General features: G+C 42.4%; 1 protein-coding gene across 8 annotated transcripts in view; it reads left to right on the forward strand.

The window, feature by feature from the left end:
• Positions 1–25,658, forward strand: part of RAP1GAP2 (RAP1 GTPase activating protein 2) — a 517,296-nt gene that overhangs the window by 465,789 nt on the left and 25,849 nt on the right. For all 8 annotated transcript variants that reach the window (XM_072138202.1, XM_072138205.1, XM_072138206.1 and 5 more), the window contains 4 exons: positions 7,210–7,310; positions 9,042–9,171; positions 15,310–15,465; positions 24,734–24,805. In XM_072138202.1, coding sequence (XP_071994303.1) covers positions 7,210–7,310; positions 9,042–9,171; positions 15,310–15,465; positions 24,734–24,805 — 459 coding nt within the window. The remainder of the gene's footprint in view (positions 1–7,209; positions 7,311–9,041; positions 9,172–15,309; positions 15,466–24,733; positions 24,806–25,658) is intronic.

Genomic DNA, 25,658 nt, shown 5'->3' on the forward strand with positions numbered 1-25,658 from the left:
TGAGGAACTGTTTTCTGGACCCTTCCCACAGTCACAAACCACTTGTCCGGTTGCTGCTGAGCAATTTTCCGATGCCCAGGTTTTCCACCAGTCACAGTCTGTGGGTGATGATGACCTTCTTGACGTAGTGGAAGTGTGTAAAGAGGTGTCCGACGATGAGGAGACACGGTTGTCAGACAGTGGGGAAGTTGTTGTCAGGGCAGGAAGTCCGAGGGGGGAGCAGACTGAGGGATCGGAGGATGATGAGGTGACAGACCCAAGCTGGGTTGAGAGGCCGGGTGAACACAGTGCTTCTGAGACGGAGGAGAGTCCTCGACCAGAACAGGTTGGAAGAGGCAGTGGTGGGGCCAGACGGAGAGGCAGGGCCAGAGCTGGTGCATCAGCGCCAAATGTGTCAACTAGTGAAGCTCCCGTGGCGAGGGCTCTTGCGGCGAGGGCTAGATCTTCAGAAGTCTGGAGGTTCTTTAAGGAAACACCGGATGACCGACGGACTGTGGTGTGCAACATTTGCCAAACCAGGCTCAGCAGGGGTTCCACCACTACTAGCTTAACTACCACCAGTATGCGCAGGCATATGAATGCTAAACACCCCACTCAGTGGCAACAAGCCCGTTCACCTCCGGCCGTGCACACCACTGCTCCTTCCCCTGTGTCAGCTGATAGTCAGCCCCCTGCCCAGGACCCTGCCACAAAAACCCCATCGTCGCCTCCACGATCCTCCACAGCATCCACCAGCGTTCAGCTCTCCATACCCCAGACGCTGGAGCGGAAACGCAAATATAGTGCAACCCACCCGCACGCCCAAGCCCTTAATGTGCACATCTCCAGATTGCTTAGCCTGGAGATGCTGCCCTATAGGCTAGTAGAGACCGAGGCCTTTCGCAACCTCATGGCGGCGGCCGCCCCTCGGTATTCGGTCCCCAGCCGCCACTACTTTTCCCGATGTGCCGTCCCAGCCCTGCACCAGCACGTGTCAGACAACATCACCCGTGCCCTGACCAACGCTGTTTCTGACAAGGTCCACCTGACCACGGACACGTGGACGAGTGCTGCCGGGCAGGGCCACTATATATCGCTGACGTCACATTGGGTTAACTTGGTGGAGGCTGGGACCGAGTCTGACCCTGGGGCTGGTCATATACTGCCGACGCCGAGGATTGCGGGGCCTACCTCGGTCCAGGTGTTTCAGGCCTACTATGCCTCCTCCTCCTCCCACCCCTCCTCCACCTCCTCCTCCGAACTACCATCCGTGGGCACGGCGCCATCAGTCGGTAGCTCTAGGCACAGCAGCAGTGCCGTTGCTAAGCGACAGCAGGCGGTGCTCAAACTGCTGAGCCTAGGCGATAAAAGGCACACCGCCCAAGAGCTATTACAGGGCATCACGGCGCAGACTGATCTGTGGCTGGCACCGCTGAACCTGAAGCCAGGCATGGTTGTGTGTGACAACGGCCGTAACCTGGTGGCGGCTCTGCAACTCGGCAGACTGACACATGTGCCATGCCTGGCCCATGTGTTAAATCTGATAGTTCAGCGTTTCCTCAAGACATACCCCAATCTGTCTGATTTGCTCACGAAGGTGCGCCGCATCTGTGCGCATTTCAGGAAGTCCAGCACAGATGCTGCCACTCTCAGGGCAGCGCAGCGCCGCCTCCAACTGCCCGCTCACCGACTGTTGTGCGACGTGCCCACGAGGTGGAATTCAACACTGACCATGTTATCCAGAGTTTACCAGCAGCGCCGAGCCATTGTAGACTGCCAGATGTCAACTTCCACCAGAACTGGTAGTCAGGTCAGTCAGCTTCCTCAAGTCTACAATGAGGAGTGGACGTGGATGTCTGATATCTGTCAGGTGCTGAGTGGCTGGCACCGCTGAACCTGAAGCCAGGCATGGTTGTGTGTGACAACGGCCGTAACCTGGTGGCGGCTCTGCAACTCGGCAGACTGACACATGTGCCATGCCTGGCCCATGTGTTAAATCTGATAGTTCAGCGTTTCCTCAAGACATACCCCAATCTGTCTGATTTGCTCACGAAGGTGCGCCGCATCTGTGCGCATTTCAGGAAGTCCAGCACAGATGCTGCCACTCTCAGGGCAGCGCAGCCACGCCTCCAACTGCCCGCTCACCGACTGTTGTGCGACGTGCCCACGAGGTGGAATTCAACACTGACCATGTTATCCAGAGTTTACCAGCAGCGCCGAGCCATTGTAGACTGCCAGATGTCAACTTCCACCAGAACTGGTAGTCAGGTCAGTCAGCTTCCTCAAGTCTACAATGAGGAGTGGACGTGGATGTCTGATATCTGTCAGGTGCTGAGTAACTTTGAGGAGTCAACACAGATGGTCAGTGGCGATGCCGCCATCATCAGCCTCACCATCCCGCTGCTTGGCCTGTTGAAAAACTCTCTGATCAGCATGAAGTCGGAAGCTTTGCGCTCCTCACAAGAGACGGGGGAAGAAGATTCCCTTGTTGATAGCCAAAGCACCCTTAGGTCTGTTTCTCAGCGCATATCGGAGGAGGTGGAGGAGGATGAGGAGGAAGAGGAGGAGAATGTTGGCGAGACACAAGAGGGGACCATTGTTGAGTCCTCCACTGTTCAGCGTGTATGGGCAGAAGAAGAGGAGTTGGAGGAGTTGGAGGAGGAGGAAATGGACAGTCAGGCCAGTGAGGGGAGTGAATTCTTACGCGTTGGTACTCTGGCGCATATGGCAGATTTCATGCTAGGCTGCCTATCCCGTGACCCTCGCGTTCAAAGAATTTATTCCAGCACCGATTACTGGGTGTTCACTCTCCTGGACCCACGGTACAAGCAAAATCTTTCCACTCTCATCCCTGGAGAGGAAAGGAGTGTGAGAATGCATGAATACCAGCAGGCCCTGGTTCACAAGCTGAAACAGTATTTCCCTTCTGACAGCGCTAGCGGCAGAGTGCGTAGTTCTGCGGGACAAGTAGCGAGGGAGAGTAGGCGAGCAGGCAGCTTGTCCAGCACTGGCAAGGGTACGCTTTACAAGGCTTTTGCCAGCTTTATGTCACCCCAGCAAGACACTGTCACCTGTCCCCAGTCTCGGCAGAGTAGGGCTGATCTTTACAGAAAGATGGTGAGGGAGTACGTAGCTGACCATACCATCGTCCTAAATGATCACACAGCTCCCTACAACTACTGGGTTTCAAAGCTGGACATGTGGCACGAACTGGCGCTGTACGCCTTGGAGGTTCTTGCCTGCCCTGCCGCTAGCGTCTTGTCCGAGCGGGTTTTCAGTGCAGCTGGTGGCATCATCACCGATAAGCGTACACGCCTGTCGACTGACAGCGCTGACAGGCTGACGCTTATTAAGATGAATAAAGCCTGGATTTCTCCTAATTTCCAATCTCCACCAGGTGAAGGAAGCTCAACCTGAATAATTTATCCACTCCTCCTCCTCCTCATTTTCCTCCTTCTCCTCCTCTTTGTACAGTAAAGCAGAGGAAACTGGCTATTTTTTGACAGGGCCCACTGGCTCTAGCTATAGTACTTTATGCATTTAATTTTTATGGAGGGCCACCGACCCGGTCCTCTGTTTTAAACAATTTTTGGGAGTGCCACATACAGGCACTCAATCTATTCCATTTTTCTGGAGGGCCACCTACCTGCTCCTCTGGTTTGAAAACTTTTTTGGACTGCCACATACAGGCACTCAATCTATTCCATTTTACTGGAGGGCCACCTACCTGCTCCTCTGGTTTGAAAACTTTTTTGGACTGCCACATACAGGCACTCAATCTATTCCATTTTTATGGAGGGCCACCTACCTGCTCCTCTGGTTTGAAAACTTTTTTGGACTGCCACATACAGGCACTCAATCTATTCCATTTTACTGGAGGGCCACCTACCTGCTCCTCTGGTTTGAAAACTTTTTTGGACTGCCACATACAGGCACTCAATCTATTCCATTTTTCTGGAGGGCCACCTACCTGCTCCTCTGGTTTGAAAACTTTTTTGGACTGCCACATACAGGCACTCAATCTATTCCATTTTTATGGAGGGCCACCGACCCGGTCCTCTGTTTTAAACAATTTTTGGGAGTGCCACATACAGGCACTCAATCTATTCCATTTTTCTGGAGGGCCACCTACCTGCTCCTCTGGTTTGAAAACTTTTTTGGACTGCCACATACAGGCACTCAATCTATTCCATTTTTCTGGAGGGCCACCTACCTGCTCCTCTGGTTTGAAAACTTTTTTGGACTGCCACATACAGGCACTCAATCTATTCCATTTTTCTGGAGGGCCACCTACCTGCTCCTCTGGTTTGAAAACTTTTTTGGACTGCCACATACAGGCACTCAATCTATTCCATTTTTATGGAGGGCCACCTACCTGCTCCTCTGGTTTGAAAACTTTTTTGGACTGCCACATACAGGCACTCAATCTATTCCATTTTACTGGAGGGCCACCTACCTGCTCCTCTGGTTTGAAAACTTTTTTGGACTGCCACATACAGGCACTCAATCTATTCCATTTTTCTGGAGGGCCACCTACCTGCTCCTCTGGTTTGAAAACTTTTTTGGACTGCCACATACAGGCACTCAATCTATTCCATTTTACTGGAGGGCCACCTACCTGCTCCTCTGGTTTGAAAACTTTTTTGGACTGCCACATACAGGCACTCAATCTATTCCATTTTTCTGGAGGGCCACCTACCTGCTCCTCTGGTTTGAAAACTTTTTTGGACTGCCACATACAGGCACTCAATCTATTCCATTTTTCTGGAGGGCCACCTACCTGCTCCTCTGGTTTGAAAACTTTTTTGGACTGCCACATACAGGCACTCAATCTATTCCATTTTACTGGAGGGCCACCTACCTGCTCCTCTGGTTTGAAAACTTTTTTGGACTGCCACATACAGGCACTCAATCTATTCCATTTTTATGGAGGGCCACCTACCTGCTCCTCTGGTTTGAAAACTTTTTTGGACTGCCACATACAGGCACTATCCAAATTGAATTGTCTCCATAGCAGCCTCCACACGTTGTCTCCATTGCTACCTCCAAAAGTCGTCCATATAGCTGCCTCCATACATCGTCCCTTTATCAAACGAGGTGTGTCAGGCCGAAATTTGGGTTGTTTTCATGGATTCCACATCAAAGTTGTTAACTTTGTCGCCACCCTGCTGTGTTATCCACAAAATACACTGGCAAACTTTTACCATTTACGGATATTATTTCAGTGCTTCTTGCGCATCTGTTTACATTCCCCTCACCCGCCATATCCTAAACTTATAAGAACGCTACTACACTTGATCTTATACAAAAGGTTCTTAGAAGTGCTGTTTGGGGAGTAGCCTAGAGACAGGGGCTTGGATTGGCGAAAGCTCGCCTGGCAGCGGAGCGCCAGCTCCATGCCAAGATCCAACTAACATAGTTTTAACTGCAGCACCTTTAATCTACTACTAGTTCACTGCCTCCATACATGGTCCCCTTATCAAACGAGCTGTGTCAGGCAGAATTTTGGATTGTTTTCATGGCTTCCATGTTAACTTTGTCGCCACCCTGCTGTGTAATCCACAAAATATACTGGCAAACTTTTATCATGTACCGATATTATTTGAGCGCTTCTTGCTCACATCCTTTGGTCCCTCTCTGCCACCCATTGGTTTGAAGCCTGAGTCCATTTAGGGTATGTCGCCATGACACTCTCTAGCCTGCCACTGCTGCCGCTGCCTCTGCATGCCGTCCCCTATAGTGTCATGGTCAATTATTGCATGTTTTAGATGCTATCTAGCCTCATTCGGTCACTCTGTCATGGCCATGCTGTTGCCCATAGTTTTGGCATAATGGTGCGATTAAGCAGCCTCAGAGGCATCCATGCATGCTGCCCCTGCTGTTTCCTGTCCATTTCCGTGGTGTTTCCATCCTTTTCTGAGGTTCCCAGGTGTTTGGCCAAGCTTCCCTGTGCAGAGCCTTGGTCCCCTTGAAAAATGCTCGAGTCTCCCATTGACTTCAATGGGGCTCGTTACTCGAAACGAGCACTCGAGCATCGGGAAAAGTTTGTCTCGAATAACGAGTACCCGAGCATTTTAGTGCTCGCTCATCTCTAGTTATAAACCCTTTACATTTGCAAATGTACCCCATGGATCTCATAACATAAAATCACAGCAGCCTCCATGGTTTTCTACTCATCTCCATCCTTCATGGATGCATGCTGTGATTTCATGTGATCAGATACATACATGGGGTACATTTTGCAAATGTAATGGGTATGGGACCTTAGATAATGCCCTGGTCACATGACACGAATATAACACAAGGCACCGTGTTAAAAAATTGACACAATATTTCCTATAAGTAAATAGAGCTTTGTATGTCTGTAGTTGAATAACTGTAGACGGTCCCAGAGTGCAAGGAGGCAAGGCAGTGATTTAAAGAGGTGTCAGTCAAAATAAGGGGGTGTGGTTCACTGGCATCATACAAGGCGTGATAAGTATCGACCTTATACAGACCATGTTTTTATAAGGTAGAACTTACGACTGCAAGCTCTGCTCAATGGCGGCAAACAATGGAGTCATGACTCATGTATAACCTTATTTTAATGGATATTACAACTGTTAATGTTTTACTTGTGTGTTTCTCATCTGTTCCATTTTCATCCCCATCAATTAATAAAATAGAGAACTTACACATCCATGGTGGTGATGGTGGGTGGGGGTGAGGGGTATGTAGAGCCTTGCCTTGGGTCACTGACCTCTGTTTTTTCTCTGGCTATAGAATTACATGGAACATCATTTGATTGGTGCAAACCCTGGATTTTGTGTTAGTAGTAGACTTGGTAAAGTTGGGTAAACCTGTTGTGATTACTATGGGTGTAGCCAAATATTTCCTATTTTTATCTTATACTTAGCATATAGTTTAACCATTTGCATTGGGAATAATGTTGAGTGGACCCTAACCTGAACCTGCGCTTCAGCCAGCCGTTTGGGCTCAGTGTTCAGGCTCCACCCCAACCAATTGCTGGCACCGATTCCCGGTGTTAACTCTTTAAATGTCGCTGATGGGGACCAATAATTGTAGAGAAAATGGTGGCTTTGTTGGCAGCAGTTAAAGAGTCAACACCTTTTATAGGGATTACTAGTTGCCCATAGGTGAAGGGTAAAGTATATATTACAAATTACAATTACAACACAGAAATCTAGTTTTCCCAAAAATCACCCAAAATCAAACATTTGTACGTTGCAGACACTAGAAGAGGAACTTTTTGGCAATAATGAGGAGAGTCCAGCCTTCCGAGAATTCTTGAGCTTACTTGGAGATACGGTCTTACTGCAAGACTTCAAAGGGTGAGTTACAAAGATTAAAAGTCACAGATGGCATCTAAAAAAACCCCACAATTGTTTTGATTGCCATAGAACAGCAAACAGTAGCAATGGCTGAAGTGGCATAAAATGGGTTGAAAATCAATATTTTGTGTTGTGATGTTGAAAAGATCTGCTGATTACATTTTTCCATCAAGACTTATGGTCTCTCTGTAGTCAGAGTTGATTGCCCATTCACAATCTTTCTTTTGTCTTTTTTTTTTTTTTTTGCGAAAAATGGAGGTATAAAAGCTGCAGCATTTACAGAAATCAAAAAGTCTGACATCAATCTAGATTTTACAATTTTAACAATTTTGTGGACATCAAAGGCTGAACAAGAATGCGTAGAGAGGAGACAACTTACCTCATTGTCCCACATAAGACATTTATCTGAGTATCTTGAATATTTATGAATAAATTGACAGCTGGGTGTTACCAGTAGGGGTTGTGTCCTTGACACTATCCAATCAATAATGTCAGTATTATGGCTGCTGCACGAGTACAGTTTGGGCTCACTACAATGCATAGAAATATGATGCAAGGAATCCCTGTCAGCCGGCCAAACAGCATCGCAGAAATTGAAACAGTTCTTATTGTGCCGGTGCTGCTGTTTGGGTGGTAGTCAGGAACCCCTTGCATCCTAATTCACTAGCGACTATTATCCACTGCACTGTGCTCGGTCCCTGGGACGTGACCAGCATCAGGGTCCATTTCTGCAGTCTGAGAGCATTTGTGTACAGGTGGTCTTGTATAGGGACACATCCCTTTAATGTGAGAGATAGCAAATACAAGTTCAAGAAAGTTGGATCCACTATATGAGTCCTCACCTCACCAAGCACTAAAGATCTATGGGTGATATTTATCAGAAGTCCTCTAGAGCCACATGGTTCTAGTTACCCATGACAACCAATCAGAGCTCAGATTCAGTTTTCCCACTTTTGTTTAAAAAGTTTAAGCTGTGCTCTGATTGGTTTCCATGGGCAACTAGAACAGTTTTACTTCAGAAACCCCTGTGCTGCAGGCTGTTACACTGTTCAACCTGTGTCCCTACGTTGTGCTGAAACTTCCTTCATCTTCTGTGAGATTACTGTGCTCCTGAACAGTGTAACAGCTTGTGAAGCTACAAAACAGGGGGGCTAAGACATGCCCCCCATAGCACTTTTGGCTCTTAGCATAATTTTAAAGTTAATTTTAGAAGTAAGGAGGCCATGGATAACAGATATAAGAAGCTTACCACAGTCATAGTGCATGGATCTCTTAGTATGTGGTGCTTGATTTGGATGGTAGATTTACTTTAACGAAAAAACTAACCACCTCAAAAACATAAAAGAAACCTATTAATACTCACCCTTTGCTCCTCTTCACCTTTATCCTGGTTTTGTCCGACGATAATCTTGGATCACCTAGAAAAGAAAGTTATAATTAGCAGCACGGAGCATGCGGACAAGATGTCCGGCACTACATGCTGCTAATTATGCACACCCACCCCACCGTGATGTCACATCACGCAAGAGATGGCGAGGGTGTGCATAATTAGCAGCCCAGAGTGCTTTCTTTTGTAGGTGATCTTGATGTGTCGAGACTAGCGATGGACAGCGCTGGGATCAAGATGAAGAGGAGCGGGGGTGAGTATCTCAACCTTTGCGGAAATAAATAAATCCATTAATATGACTGTTATTCATACCTAGTTTTTAATAATTTGTCCCCTTGTTTCAGTTTTCGCGGAGGGCTGGATGTGGCACACGGTCAGACGGGCATTGAGTCCATTTACACTGTATTCAGAGACAAGGAGATCATGTTTCACGTGTCCACTAAGTTACCGTTTACAGAAGGAGATACCCAGCAGGTGAGAACCTCTAAGCTGTCAGACACTCATCAAATGTTCTACTTCCTGATTTCTATAATATCATAAGAAACATGCTGGAAAATATTGCTGGCACCATAATCTCCTAAAATCATTACCGGCTTGTGAATATTGGATTATTTAGGAAGGCAAAACTATCTAGATAATCCCAGATCACTGAGCTGTAACCAGGCAGTTTCTTCTCCGGAATCCGCAATATGCAGCAAAGACGCTCATTTATGAGTATAATATAAATTTATTCTACTATATGATATTGAATACAATTATATTACGATATGTGTATATATTATTCTACATTTTGTGTAGCCTTTCTATACTTTAACCTCTTAAGGACTATGTCCTTTTCTGTTTCCCATCCAGAAGCTTTATTATTTTTATCTTTTATATGAAGATTTGTTTTTTGTAGGACAAGTTGTACTTCCAAATGGCACTAATTATGGTAATAAGTCAGAAGTGCTATGAGGGGGGTGTTACCTGACCCCCTCCATGCTTTAGGTTCACTGCAAAGAACATAAAAATATTGGGCTATAGGTGGGGCGCTAAACTGACCTTATACGGCTGAGTGTCTACACCAGAAAAAGCCAAAATTAACTGACACCATAAGGACGTTTATTGAGGATAAATAATAAATAAATAATGACAATAAAAGTAGTAAATAAGATCATGAAGAGTCTAAAAAATGTCCAGAGAGACACATTTCAGGAGAGCCCCCTTCATCTGACTGTGGACAAAACTGTAGCTTCACACTGTTCAGGAGCACGCCACCCCCCCCCCCCCCTTCCTGCTCTATCAGCACTACACTAAATTGCTATGATTATTTGTTTATTTATATATACATATAAGGGAAAGGGGAGGGGTAATTCTATTTAGTTTTTTTATTTTTTATTAAAAAAATGTTAACCTTTTTTTAATTACATTTTTTACTATGTTATATGCCCCTAGGGCAGTGATGTCGGACCTTTTAGAGACCGAGTGCCCAAACTGTAAACCAAAATCCACTTAATTACCATTAAGTGCCAACATGGCATTTTAAGCTGTAACTTATTGCTACCAGTTCTTCCACATCATTCAGTCGTATCGGCCCCCTGAGGACACCAATACAGTTGATAGAAGGAGAACAAATTCAGACTCTCATTGTAGCCTCTCTCCTGGATCTTTCTGTACAGGAAGAATGATAGGTCCAGCAGGAGGACCTCCAGAGATAATGCACTTCTGTCAACCCCTGGGGCGATGGCCTGAGTGCCCACAGAAAGGGCTCTGAGTGCCACCTCTGGCACAGGTGCCATAGGTTCTCCACCACTGCCCTAAGGTGTCAAACACACATAGAATATAGTACAGTACTGTCTTATGGAACACTCACCCCACACCCTAACACTTAAATCATGACGGATCAAGGGGGTCAAGTAGCTTTCTTATGTGACTGCTGTAATTTACACTTATCACAAGGATAACAACACAGCAAATTCAGCCGGCCAAGAATGCTGAGAAACTCTTCTGTTTAACCCCTCAACTACCCTCAATACTGGACAGGGAACTCCATGTGTTGTCCAAGAGCGTTCTTGCCCAGGTGCTCCATCATCCTCCGAAAAAGAAAAGTATTATTTTGTAGGTAATTAGGTAACATTCCTCAAGTCCCACAGGCCTGACCTGCTGATGTTTCCACAACTGCCAAAATACCAAGGAGGGACACCAATAATATTTTGTTATGTGGAGAGCTTCACTTCAATATTTTGTTATGTGTGTGGAGAGCTTCACTTCTGTTGGCTCTCCATTCTCTTGAATTGAAGGATGTTTACTATGAACACAAATGGATCCTGATGTCTACTATAAACTATATGGTATCCTTCAAAGGATTTGCATGTCCATTACGCTGGGCTAGCATTCTGGGACTTTTTAAGTGCGATTTTTTTTTTTTTATTGGGTTTTTTAAACAGAATGATACAGTACAGGGAGTTAATAATCCCAGTGATCCCTCCGGGGTAACCGGATTGCACTGGTGCAAATAACAATGCAGTAATACAAATCTTAAGTAGAAGGGTAAGTATTTATGTGTGATTTTTGATGGAATCTGCTGCAGAGGTTTCTAACAGACTCGTATATTGGGGAGATTTAACAAACTTCTAACAATGTTCTATTTGCCCATGTAAACCAATCTGAGCACAGCTTTCATTTTTCCACAGCTGTTTTTAAAATTAAAGCTGAGCTCTGATTGGTCACTGTGGGAATCTAGAACAGTTCTGCTCTTAGACACTTCTGATAAATCTCCCCCATTACCTATAGTCACAGTTGTGGACATATTGCTTATTCGTCAAGAAGAGACTCCCACACTTCTATGGAGAACAGATGCTGATGGGTTCAGTTCATATAAAACAGTGACTCATTGTATGACTTATTTACCAGCATTTAGTTTATTTCCTTATTACCAGTCAGTAATAAAATCCCATATGAGATATAGAGAATAAGATAAGATAAGAAATATGTATGTGCAACACCAGTACATACAAAAATACCACTTAGGGTACATTCAGGCGCGCGTCTATGGGGACGTATATGCGGTTGCTGTTTCCTATGGAGGGGGGAGCGGTCACCTCCTCCTGCTCTCCAGTGCAGGCATACCGCCATGTGCATGCACCCTCATGGATAAGAACAAGTAAAAGAGCTGTTTTTTGTGAATCAAAACTATAAAAGGTGAAATTATAACTATGACTGTCGGAGGCAGCGATTGAAGGGTTACACAGGAGGGGACAGTGCTTGTACAATGGTGCAGCAATTTTTTACTATGTTATAAATAAAATTATATTATTAGAAGAAATAAGTAAATCAATTGAGTAAATAAATAACCAGTCATAAGCCGCCATCTTTATGTATCCATGATGCATAGAACTGAAGAATAACCTGTATATTGGTATTATGTGCCGAGGAATTATATGGGTACAGGGTTGGTTAGTGAAAAAAAGTTAAAGTTACATGCAGTTAGGGAATGTGAAAGATGAATAGATACAATTTTTAAAGAATAGATACAATTTAAAGAATTGGTGCAGCTTGGGAGAAGTATTGGAGATGCGAGTGAGAGGTTTGAACTAAACAGGTGAATAATCTTAGATCATTGACAGATCAGATCAGCTTGGGTGGGCAAATTTTCTCAGATAAGGTAGAAGAGGTAGGGAGGTGTGATGTTTCTGACCAGTGGCGTAACTAGGAGAGACAGGGCCCCCTAGCAGGCTACTGTGTGGGGCCCCCTTCCCACTTAAAAAATATACATATTAGTATACTCACACATGCGAGTTACAATCACATATAACTACACTCATGTGCATATACCCAACAAATGCAACATACTCACATACAGTGTATACAGACACCATATACACATCACAGATACCGCATATATACATCACAGTATATGTTATATACATATTATGCTGGACATGTGCAGTACAATATAGATATAATGGTGCACATCCTCCATTCTTTATTGTGTCAGGTCGGATGACGGGGCCCCCTGACCCTGTGGGCCCCATAGCGGTTGCTATGGCTGCTACCGCTGTAGTTACGCCCCTGTTTCTGACCAATCGTTGTATGCTCAGTATGCCCTCTACTGTCGTATGGGCTGTCTGTCCCAAAAGAGAATGGAACCGCCCATCTGAAAGTGTAAGACTTACTGGTTCTCTTTAAAGATACTTCAAGACAAATGTTTGCCATTGATTATAAGTTGCTGTTAAATCTGGTCAAGTAAACCATTGCTTTAAGAGGGAACCTGTCACCAGGTTTACCCCACTAAACGACTAGGCCCCTCGTGTAGAATCTGAAATATCCTATTTAATTCCCCCTGTTATGGGAAATCTCACAAGGTTATCTATTTAAAAAATCTCCCCTCAAGTCAGGCAAATGTAACTCTTTTCATGAGATTAGTCAAGTTTAGTGGTTTCAGGGGTAGTGTCACTGCAGAAGCCCCTAGTGTCTGTTCTATAGGACCTCGAAACATGCATCTGGTGTCATATTAAACGTAAGAATCTCATAGCTCAGATCCCATCCCAAGCTTACGGTTCTGTCAGCTACTGAGCTAGACACACAGGCAGGCAAAAAGTAGGCCGGCTGGATATTTATCTGAGCTTATGAAATATGAAATTTTAATTTTTAATATAACACAAATAACATGTTTCCAGGTACTTTAGAACAGAAGATAAGGGCTTCTAAAGTGACACTACCCCTTCGACCACTAAACTTGACTCATCTCATGTGGAAATGAGGTGAGAAGAGTCACATTTGCCTGGTTTTGGGCAGATTTTTTTTTTTTTTTATAGTTAAACGGGTAAAATGATTTTAGAAAGGACATTTCACACTCTTCCTGAGGCTGGTTTGAGTAGTGGGGTAAAACCTGCTGATAGGTTCTCTTTAGCAGAAACCCTGTTGATCATTATCCACAGCTTCATCCAGTTTCCAGTTTCTTGCTGAACATCATCTGGATTCGCCGGCACTATGGTGTGTTGTGATCCACATTACAATGAGCGCAGTGAATGAACTGAGAACTATTAATTCATAAGAGGCCACCGCTTCCCATTTGCATAGTCCCCGCAGTAATAAATACTTGTTTGTATTGCTAGGTAGTCATAAAGTAAGTGTGAAAAGTCTATTCATTTTTGTGAGAAGCTTATCATTAGCAATAAACACCAGGGATATTATTAAAACCCTTCACAAACAGCGATGGCATTTAAAGTGAAGAAAAGTTTACATCTGGAAATAATAACTTTACATAATATTATGAGTCTACTGCTCAAGCTGTGTGAGAATAGACATTACAATCATCATATTGAAGCCTCATGCGGCTACAGGTTTACTAATCAAATTGAGCCAGAATTCTGAAAGTAACTTTTCTGCCAACAAGGCCTGATCTATTGACAATTTTTGCACTTTGTTTGTCAAGAGGTTAAAGGGGTTGTACAGTCACAACAAGTGACCCTCAATCCACTGGATAGGGACAAACTTACTGTTCTCTGGGGGCCTCACTGGTGGGACCCCCAAGAATCACCAGAACAGGTCTCCATTGTACTTCTTAGCACCCTAAAAGAATAGGATACCACTCCATTCACTGTCTATTGAACTGACAGAGATTGATGAATACAGCCATTGGCTATCTCCGTCAGTTTCGGAGAGATGAATACAGCAACATGGTGCCTGTTCTCGTGATGTGTGAGGTTTCCATGGCACTATTAAATAATGCTACCGGAGGCTAGTAACCAGTTGAATTGGTACTTCCTGCACTATATTACTCTGAAAGAACCAGGGTCGGCTCTAGGTTTCAGTAGGCCCCCGGGTGACAGAGCCTCAGTGCGGCTCTTTGCAGTGTACTCGCATGGCGGTATTAAAAATTCAGAAACTAAAACAGTCTCCTCTTCCCTAAAATATTCCCTAGTTTATCTTCCCAAACAGCCCCCTCATGGGTATTTTATTTAAAGCTCCACTCACCCACATTGAATACCTATGTACAGCCTTATGTGGGGCCCCCCCAGCAGCTCTGGGCTCCAGCACTTGCCCAGGTATGCCCAGTGCTGGCGCCGGCCCTGAATAGAACTATTCCCGACCAAATTCCACTTCTTGCGTGCTCCTCCAAAACCACAGGAAACACAGGCGGAGGCTACTCAGCCAATAGGGGGTTGTAGTACCTGTAATACCCCTCCCCCTCAGCTTGAGTTGAGTGCCCACCCCAAGTTTTTCCTGTGGTATTAGTGGACTGGGGTTGGTGCTACTGTAGTAGCTGGGGAATGGAAAGTGATGAGTAACATTTCATTTTTTTTTGCTCAGACCCCTAGAAGACCCCTTACATAATCATTTTACCACAAGGGGATGATAGCCTTCACAAATTCTAGAAATCCAGCAAGTTATTCCTTAGTCATTTAACAATTGGATTTAACTGCTGTATACCAATGTACCCTCTTTCTTGGGTGGAATATTTTTGTACTATATAAACAATTATTATTACTATTGATTATTGTTATTATCGTTTTCTAGCGATAATTGAGACTCGTCTTGTAAAATTTCTGTAGTTGTTTGACCATCCAGCCTCATTGTATCTACAAAGTGACAATGACAATGTCATCTGTTGTCTTCATCTCATTTCAGTTGCAGAGGAAAAGACACATTGGGAATGACATAGTCGCTATTGTGTTTCAAGAAGAGAATACCCCATTCGTTCCAGACATGATTGCGTCAAACTTTCTGCATGCGTATATTGTGGTGCAAGTGGAGAATCCAGAGACGGACAATACAACTTATAAGGTACGGTCCATGTAAACATCAAAATATTGTTGGGTCCTATACTTAATAGATATTTAGATACATCACTCTTCTAGAATTATAGTAGCAGAAAAGGCTTTGGGTATGAATTTTTATTGCTGTACTATCGCCAGGTGGCAATATCATGTCAAGTTGTAGTAGGTGACCTGTCAAATAAAAATAATTCTCAACTAGGGCAGTGTATTATAGAAAGGATTTCATGTCCATAAGTAATTGAAAAGTAAGAGAAATTGTAAAAAAGGAAATAATCAAACCTATTGGGATTATCCACCTAAGTTGCAGTGTGGATAGGTTCATCCCACTGCCAAAAAAAGCTAAAAAATTGAGAAGTCAATGTAATCTCCAAGTGATGCTGAAAAAAACAATGCAGTGTTAGCGGAAAAATAATTGGATTACACAGGAAACCTGCCTAGGAGATTTGGAACACTAAGCAACCCACAGTTCATTATGGACTGGTGGTTAAGTGTCCCAAATCACCCATTAATTTTTTCTGCTGTGGCAATAAAAAAAAGTAAAACTTGCTCCAGTCCAGAGCTCTCTGCACCTGTGCAGTGATGCAACGAAGCCGCCATAGTGTACCTCAGCTTAATTGCGCATTTACTGGAGGTACAGCACTTGCACAATAAAGCTGTGGTGTACTACTCTGGCTTCATTATATCACTGTGAAGGTGCACCTGGGATGAGATCACTGTGCCTGTAACTCTCTAGTTAAGAATAAAGTTTTATTTTTTATTAACTGCCATGGAGAAAACTCTAACAGGGCAATTTGGGGCACTAAACCACAAGTCCACAAGGACTTGGTTGGTTTAGTGTCCCATATCACCCTGACAGGTTCTTTTTTAAAATTTGGCAACTGAAAAACATTTCTGTGCAAAATTAAATAAAAACAAAAACTATAAAAAGTTGCTGTCTTAGAAATCATACTTTCCAATAGAATAAAGATTATGGGGTCAATGTATTGAGACTGGGACTTGTGTGCCAGATATGTGCGCCACACCTAGTATTCCAGGATTACTAAGACATTCCGGAATTTCAGTATTGCCCCACCAAATTCGAAATACTGAGGTTACAGTAAATATGACTGCTGAAGGTATCTCCATGCTGACCTGCATTGATTTCCACCCCACCATGTCCACTCTTTTTGAAAGTGGCAGAGCAAAAAGACCAAAAAGTCACAATTTCTCAATAGCAGGTGCCAAAGATTATGCCGTGCAAACCATCTGTCTAATTTTAACTGTGCAAACCACATTTTAAAAAGTAAACAGCAATTGCAATGAGTCCCAGGAGTTTAAGTCCCTGGTGTCATCATAATCATCTCCTCTCTGCTCAGCTAGATCTGCCTCCCTCCTTCCTTTTTCCCTCCCCCTCACTTCTGCCGGACAGACCTGACAGAGATTTGATTGAAGCACGGGGTCAGGTAACTGCATGTGGGAGGGAGGGGGGAGGGAGGAAAGATCTAGCTGAACAGAGAGCAGATAATGGTGATAACTGCATCACACACACACGCGTGACTCAATGCAGTTTGCTGGCAAAGGGACAAGTATACTTTTAAACATATTTAAAAGTTAGTGGAACCAATAATGTTAATTATAAAACCAGATAGGGAATTAGTATTTAAAAGGTCATGGGAACCTGTCAGTAGGTGAAAATGTGTCATCCTAATGTTCCCTTTAAATCGACTGGTCTTTAAGGGTTTAACCACATTGTTTTTCTCCCCATACAACAAAATACAGAATGTTTTATGTGATATTTTATCCAGTGTCTTGTATAGAATATATTTTACAGTTTTATTAGGATAGATAATGAGAAGTAAACTTCAAAAACTACTGGGCAATCAAAATGACAAAGCTTGAGCTCCAACATTACCGGGGTCATTACAACACCTCATAGTATTATGTCAAATGGGATCTATCTAGGTCATGGCTAACAAGAGCAGCAAGTGAACAGATGAACGTAATGACATTGGCTGCTGAACAAGTCAATTACATAAAAATTATACATAAAAGGTGTCTAACTGGTGCCGTGTTAGAGGAGAGATATGGGCACAGGTGGTCTCATTCCCCTTTCCTCAAATAACCGTGTACAAGAAAAATTACAAGTCACCTCTTCAACGTAGCAGAAATGACATCGGCAGCAGAGCCCATGGCTTTTTGACCGCCACCTGACCTTATTGTAGGTCTTTACTTTGTTTCAGATAAACCTTATACAAAGAAAAACAAGAATAGGGAAATCTGTTGTTTTGTTATGTATTTCTGTGTGCTTCGGTATGGTCTGGAGATGACATTGTGCTCAAAAATATATAGACATTATTTCATGTTACTAATGTCAAAAGTTCAAGAAGGATTAGACGCTGCATTAACTATGAAGTGATATTTCTTTAACCCTCCAGTTCACAATAAATTAATCACAATAACAAAATAATATATAATACATAGCTGATATACAGTTTATGGTACTCTGTAATCTTTCTGGTGCAGTTCAACTGATTCCCAACTTGCTATAGAGGGTGTAAGGATGCACCTGTACCCTAGAACCGGAGGGGACTAAAAATCTGTCTCCTTGTCCTTACTTTAGGCTCTATTGTAGATTTTTGGATTGGAAGCTTGAAGATATACCTCTTCACTGTGCTCTACAATTCTGTTCAATGACTCTCAGACTATTTTATATTCTGTGCTCTGAAGCTGGAATCTCTAGTCTAGCTTAAGTCAGACAGTAGATGTTCTTCCTAAGGAGAGATTGCCAATTAAGACCACCTTAAAGGCGTGTGGAGACTTAAAGCCATAGATGCTCCACTAGGGAATTCTGGGAAGAATGCAAATAAGTTTTCCAAGGTGTTAAATGGAAAACAATACCTCCTTTTGCTACCTTGAAAGGCAGCCCCCTTAACACCAAGTATGACCTACAAGAAGTCTAAAAACATGGTGTGGGATTGTAGTCTAGCTTTACACTTCCTAATTGATTTAGTTTATATATTTTATTTATGAAAAATGCACCATAATTTTGGCCAAAGCCCCTTTCCCTGCAAAGCCACACCCCTTTTCATGATATTTTGTCTTACTAATCATCATAGTATCTAAAAACTGTCTAAAGCACTTGATAAATGTAGATAAATGTAGATACTGGATACAGGATACAATTGGTCTCTCCCACGTACAATATACCAATAGATCTGCATACAAATGCTCTAAATTTGTTTAGCCTAAACATTAATTGGATAAATACCTAATGTCAATACATAATCCAGTGACATACAGTGGTGAGCATTAACCAAGACTGGTGTTTTATGCCCATCTGGATAATTCCTTACCCCAGTGCAGCGTGTGCTTAATAAATGCTGAAGAAACTAGGTGTAGCATCACACCAGAAAGCATAAAACGTAGTAAATCAGGTAGAGCTCAGTGGATATGCCTTTTCCCTGCCATAGCCTCACAATAGAGAGGAGGGGACCTGACATCCTGGTTGGGGGTGCGGGTTCGGCCACCTGACCCTAACATATTGCCGAATTGGTGGCCTGATGAGCAGCCAATCCAGACAATGAATGCCCCTAGCAACTAGAGTTCTCCTGGCCAATAATGGCCGTGGCTAGTAGCTAGGGGAGTTCATTTGCCGTCTTAGCTGTTCACTTACAATCTGTCAACGTGTCCGGGTTGGGCGGCCGAAACAGAACATTGGGTCTTCTCATCTCTTCTTCCAACCCCTTTTGAAAAGTCACCTTTTTCTACACCAAAAAAAATTGATAAATGCTCCCAGTGATTGAAGGCATTATGAAATAAATCATTAAAATAAAGCATGTCATAAAGACATTGTCGAACTGTATTTAGAGAGGACACCAACAATGATGTGTGTCTCGTCCACCACTTTGTCCATTAGTAAAGCACCATCTACTCTATAATTAATACAGTAATAATAAACACAGGTCGACGCTGCTTAACGGGTAAGCAGAAACTCCATTCATCATATATCACTATGATGAGTCCTTGTCGTGGTGGTCGGTCTGTGAAATCCGGCCGGCACATGGCCAATTTCTCAAAGACCAACCACAGTATTGTGCAGCAAGCCTTAAACTTTGCTGCTTCTGTATTTCAACTACACATTATTCATTTATTATTAGATTTTTTTTAGCAAACTCACTAGCTCACTTTACTGTCCATCTGGCCATATGGAATAAGCGAATATTCTAGGAATCTGTCGTTAAGAATCCTTCAGCATTCTGAAGAAGGGGTTAAGTGACATGACATTTACTTATCAGCCACCGAAGGAGGGTGACATTTTGAAAACAGAAAAATCTACTTTTTACATCGGATAAACGTATTGCTGGAATTAACAAGTCATAAACAGCTGTTTCACCCACCACCGTGTTCTTAACTGGATATTAAATGAAACCTGGAAACCTCATTGCTTATCAGTGTACATTTTCTATCTCTACGAATGCCAACTGAGAGGAAACATGGCCAAGCACTGACAGGGGGAGCGGGTGGAGGCACATAAGGTTTATAGCAATAAAACAATAAAGCTGAGCTCAGGAGAGGAAGCTGCTTAGATCTCCACAAACGAAGGCCGGGCGGCATTGTTCGAATAGATGCCGGTTTATATGAAGAGTTACAGAATGTGCTGTTTGGTGAGGCGTCCTTGGAAGAACAGATTGGCTTGTGTAGAGCTGTTAATTGTTTCCAAGAAGCAGCTGGCTTTAGCCAGACAATATTCTAGTGCAAATATTATTTGAGGACAGGAACTTCCCCCATTAGGATGGTTGCTAGGCAGAAACTCACACAGGCGTAGGACAAAGATGGGGTTATTAGCTACAATTGTTGCTTTATGAGGATAATGGAGAGGAGGTATCCCTGGCCAGAGCGTAATGGTCTCCAAATTGGAAAAGCATATGCCAGACTTAATTTTATTGACCTGATGATTTAAATGGATCAGAAAATACTAAAATACCAGCTGTCCCTACATGAAAACACATGTAACACAAACACATATATTAACAGATTCATGTCTTGGCATGGATTTGGTTCTGCATCTATTACAAGTGGATTAGGGGACAGTGTTCACTGTCTTAATTTGTTTGAATGTTACTGTAAATTTTGGCATCTTCAACGTACTGGGTATAATCCTTTTGAGATGTAACTACAATACCAGCTTACTGATGTCTTGTAGGTGCCAATGGTAGAAAAGTGGTTCTTGGAACCTATATTGTTAGAAAAAGTTTAAATTTATGTCTCAAAAATGTGTTACAAAATACTAAATCCACATTTTAACCATAGAATATATCACATATTAAAGATTAATGTTATCAAGGAGAAAATTAACCTTAAGGAGTGAACAAAGCAACTGTGCCTCCTGCTTAATTCACTTTCTATGGCGGAAGTAACCAAGTACTGTGTTCAGCTATATCAGTGCAATAGAGTTGATTTCAGTAGCAAGTCCATTTTTTGACAAGCTGCTCGGTTCACTTGGGGGTACAATAGATCCCCCTCATGATCTGTGGATATCCCACCCCTTGGTTCCCCCACAGATTAGCAAGTTATTCCCTATACTGTGGACAGGATATCCCCTTTAATCTTATCAAGAGTGACTGTGTCAACACACTCCACTTTTCACTTCACACAACTTACTCCAGATTTCTCATATTAATCCAAATAAGACCGATAATAATTGTAAAATAGTCACTTTTCAAAAAGTCACAAATTCAGGCATAAATCTATTATAGTTATCAGTTAGTGGCGTAGGACAAAAATAAGGAACTAGTTGTGCCAAAATTGCAATTTTTTATATGAAAGTCAAAATCTGATCCAAATATTGCACGTATGACACATTAAATGGGTATTCTCGTCTAGGTATTCGCATCGCGTTTCATTAATCTGCCATATATAAACATTTCTTCAATTAGATGTTATTGAAAAAATGCTAAGAGACATGTGAAAAGAATTGACCTCTTCCTGTATGGTCATTTTGTCTTACCAATTATGGTTCTCCTAATAATTTGATAGTGTTGGGTTCCTGTGGCGAGCCTATATTTGTCAGAGTCACATAGTTAATAGAAAAAAACAAACTTATAAAACCTACCAGGTTTGGTAAAACGACATGTTCCCTAGTAACCTTACAGGTAGTGAAAGCAGCGGCACATAACAGGGACTTGGTCCTTTATTCCTCCCACAATTATAGAAGGTTACTGCTTACATTCAAGATTTTAGGTCATACGTTTAATGTAATAACAGCAGTAATCATGTTGTGAACTGATTTACAACTAATACAAGTGCAGTCATTTTACTGGAAACATCACTAATAAGTTTATGGACTGTATAATTGACCCCTATGAAGGCTTCTTCCACTAATGTAAGTAAAATGTCACATGTAAAGCAAAGTTCTGGAGCTTCGGCATTGATTGCCTGGATCCCATAGCCATATTAATATTAATATATATACAGAGTGTAGCATAAAGGTCTGAACAGTGCAATATTTTATGGAATACACATCGGATCAAAATACTAAATATATACGTGTGAAATACTTTTGAAAATTCTATCCAATTATACCAAATGTATGTATGTCCTTAGGCTACTTTAAAATCTTAAATGGGAACCCACATTTTTTATTGTAGATTGGGATTACCCAGAATAAAAAATAAATGGATTCAATCCACAATTCAAGTAATCCTCATTTACAGATGGCGCTGTAATCTACCAAAGCCAAAATGGGTAAAAAATTGTTCAAAAATGGGGATATCTTGAGAAATACACATCAAATAGAAAAATTAAAACATAAATATTTATTAAAAATCTATCCAATGGTGCTAAAGTTTAACCTGTATTTGCACCCCCTGGGGGTGAGGTGGGGGATCAAATTTTTTATGTAGAAAGTACATTCAGCGTAACCCAGGAACAACAATGTAACTGTTTTAGGTTCTCTTCGGGGGCTGAAGATCAGGATGTTTCTTGTTGCCTACACAGTTTTCTAATTATAAATACTCTACATTAAGTGCTCGAATTGGGTAACATTTGGTAGTTTTTAGAAAAATATTACATACATCTATTTTAAGATTTTGAATCTGATGTGTATTTATCGAAATATCCCATGTTTCAACGTATTTGCACACATTTTGATAATGGTAAGCGGTAGCCTGTTGGAATTTCATACTGTCCGTGATTTTGAGTAACGTGAAGTTCTGAATGGGTTCACAGTCACATAATGACCAAGAATAGTGTTATTATTAATCTATGCTTTTGGTAAACTTTTTCAAAAAAGTTGCAATAAGGTGTTGAGATCCCATCCATCACTGAGGTCACATTGTAGATCATTGGTGTTTGCTCCCACAACATTTTGAGTGGATCATTAAAAATTTGCTCATTTTTTCAGATTTTGTTGGGATCTGAATCTTTTCAATATTGGTTCAATTGTCCTGGAAATTAGTATTTAACTCCCGTCTAGTCCCTGGAAACACATATTGGGGCACATTTACTAAGGGTCCAAATCGCGGTTTTCCGCCGGGTCTTCCGAATTTTTCCGTTTTGCGCCGAATTGGCCTGGGTTTTTGATGCACACGATCGGATTGTGTCGCATCGGCACCGACTTGCATGCGGCGAAAAACGGAGGGCGTGGCCATTGGAAAACTGACGGATTTGGAAAAATTGCGCTATTTAAAAAAAACAAAGTGTCGCTTGACCCACACTTACATGCACCAGGAAGAGGATGGTGAACTCCGGCGGACCTCGGCGCAGCAGTAACACCTGGTGGATATCGGGCGCTCGACCTTAGTAAATCGCCGGAAGACCTGAATCCTCTTTGGAGAACGCGCCGCTGGATCGCAACAGGACCAGACAAGTATGTGCCCCATTATTTTCCTAACAAATGCTTGACTTGATTTTATTACTTTTTAGACTAATTTTTAAAATTACCCCTGCCCATCCGGACTTTGTCCGAAGTAAAGAAGGAAAGGTTTCGCATCGATTTAATGCCTGAAAAATGTCAGATTCATATCAAGTCTACGGACCAAGGAATAGATACGCTCATCTAATAGTGACAGTTGGGTTTTGATTCTCTTGCTCACTGTTGTTGGTCATATGCCAGAATGTGTTAGATACATGACATTATCCTCCATAACATGATATGTAGTAGTTAGAGATGAGCAAGTATACTCGTCCGAGTATACTGCTCGGTCGAGTATTAGCATACTCGGACCGGCTCGTTACTCGGACGAGTATCTCGCCGGCTCGAGTTCGAGCATTAAATTAATAAAAGACAGTGAAGAACAGTGTTTACACTGTTCTTCAACACATAACACATGTTTCCAGATGTTTTAATTGTAAGAATCCAAAAAAAACCCCACTATTCTTCACTTTACAGGTGTTCGCGCGTGTCTCCCGCTAAGTTCGGAGATGTGCGCCGAACATCAGCAATGTAAAGAATAGTGTTATATCAATGTGTTCTGCACTTAAATGCTCATATTTTCACTGTTTTTACTCTATTCTTCACATTGCTGATGTTAGCGCGTATCTCTGAACTTAGTGGGAGACATGCGTGAACATCTGCAAAGTGAAGAATAGAATAAAAACAGTGCAAACAGTGAAAACACGAGCATTTAAGTGCAGAACACATTCAAATAACACTATTCTTCACATTGCTGATGTGCGCGCACATCTCCGACATTATCGGAAGACTTGCGCTAACATCTGCAAAGTGAAGAATAGAATAAAAACAGTTAAAACAGTGAACACAGGACCATTTGATTGCAGAACACATTGAAAGAACACTATTCTTCACATCCAGATGTTCGGCGCACATCTCCAAACTTAGCGGGAGACACGTGCTAACACCTTTAAAGTGAAGAATAGTGTTTTTTTTTAATGTATTCTTACAATTAAAACATCTGGAAACATGTGGAATGTGTTATTATTTACTGTTCTTTTAATGTGTTGTGTTAGCGAAAAAATGCTCAGGTCTCCCATTGACTTTAATGGGGCTCGTTATTCGGTACGAGCACTGGAGCATCGGGAAAAGTTTGTACCGAATAACGAGCACCCGAGCATTTTAGTGCTCGCTCATCTCTAGTAGTAGTCCATTTGCTGTCCATAATTTAGAAAGGGTTGTATTTGTGCCTCTACACCAGCACGGCACTGGAGTAGTGCTGACACAAGTTTTGGGCCTAAACGGAAAGTCTCACTTTATAAATACAGTATTTAAGAAATAATTCCAAAATGAGTCTTATTGAAGTTACAATTATTTCATCTAACTTTGTTTCTTTTTTATCCAGGTCTCAGTGACTGCACGAGAAGATGTCCCGTCTTTTGGGCCACCGCTTCCAAATCCACCAGTGTTTCAAAAAGTAAGAAATAGAAATGTTTACATGCTTTGCCAGGAGACATAAGGCACGGGACCCTCTAAGCTATTATTATCCTGATAAACATTCTCCTTGCTGTAGAGGAACATTCATTATATTCAACAATACCAGATGTGTAAAACAACATAAACTAAAATCTCCATTACATGTCAACCAGAATGAAGTGCCATACTTGTATTGTGCCAGCTGGCTACAATTTAAAGCTACACTTGTTTACAAAATAAATCATGTATTTGGTTATAGTGTATAAAAGTCTTATCATATAAGACAAGTTTTCACATTTTACACACATTATACACAGATTTATTATTGAATTTGCGCCCGTTTTCACATAAACTTTGCACATTAATACGTGTGCAAACTGCTTGGACATGTATTTATGAAGTGTTTGCACCAGTATTGTGTGTGCTGTGTTGTGCAGTGTATGCTATGACACAACACTGTGCACCTATAGGGGGGTTCCAGTGCGGCAGTGAGAGATAATTGTTGGTAGAAGTTTAACATAATTAAATACAGATAGCTAGGGAGATATCACAACTCTCCAAAGTCACACCTTCTGCACCTTAATCCTTGGTTTTTGCTGGAGCAAGGTTCTGCAGTTCATTTCCTCTGGCTGTGAAACAGACCCGTGTTGATGTGTGATGCTCTGCAGGAGGCTGTTTGAGTGACAGGTCAGCAGCCTCTCTGAGCTGGGGATGTGTCTCAATTGTCATTTGGAATGCCTGTCGGTTAATCCAATTGGTTCTTGGAGAGGTGTTTCTTGATATTCTTCTGTGATTTTGATGTGAATCTGAACTTTAAGTACTCTTAGTCTAATTGGTTTTGACCCATTTTTTAG

Source organism: Engystomops pustulosus, chromosome 2 (genome assembly GCF_040894005.1).
Source record: "Engystomops pustulosus chromosome 2, aEngPut4.maternal, whole genome shotgun sequence".
NCBI lineage: Eukaryota > Metazoa > Chordata > Amphibia > Anura > Leptodactylidae > Engystomops > Engystomops pustulosus.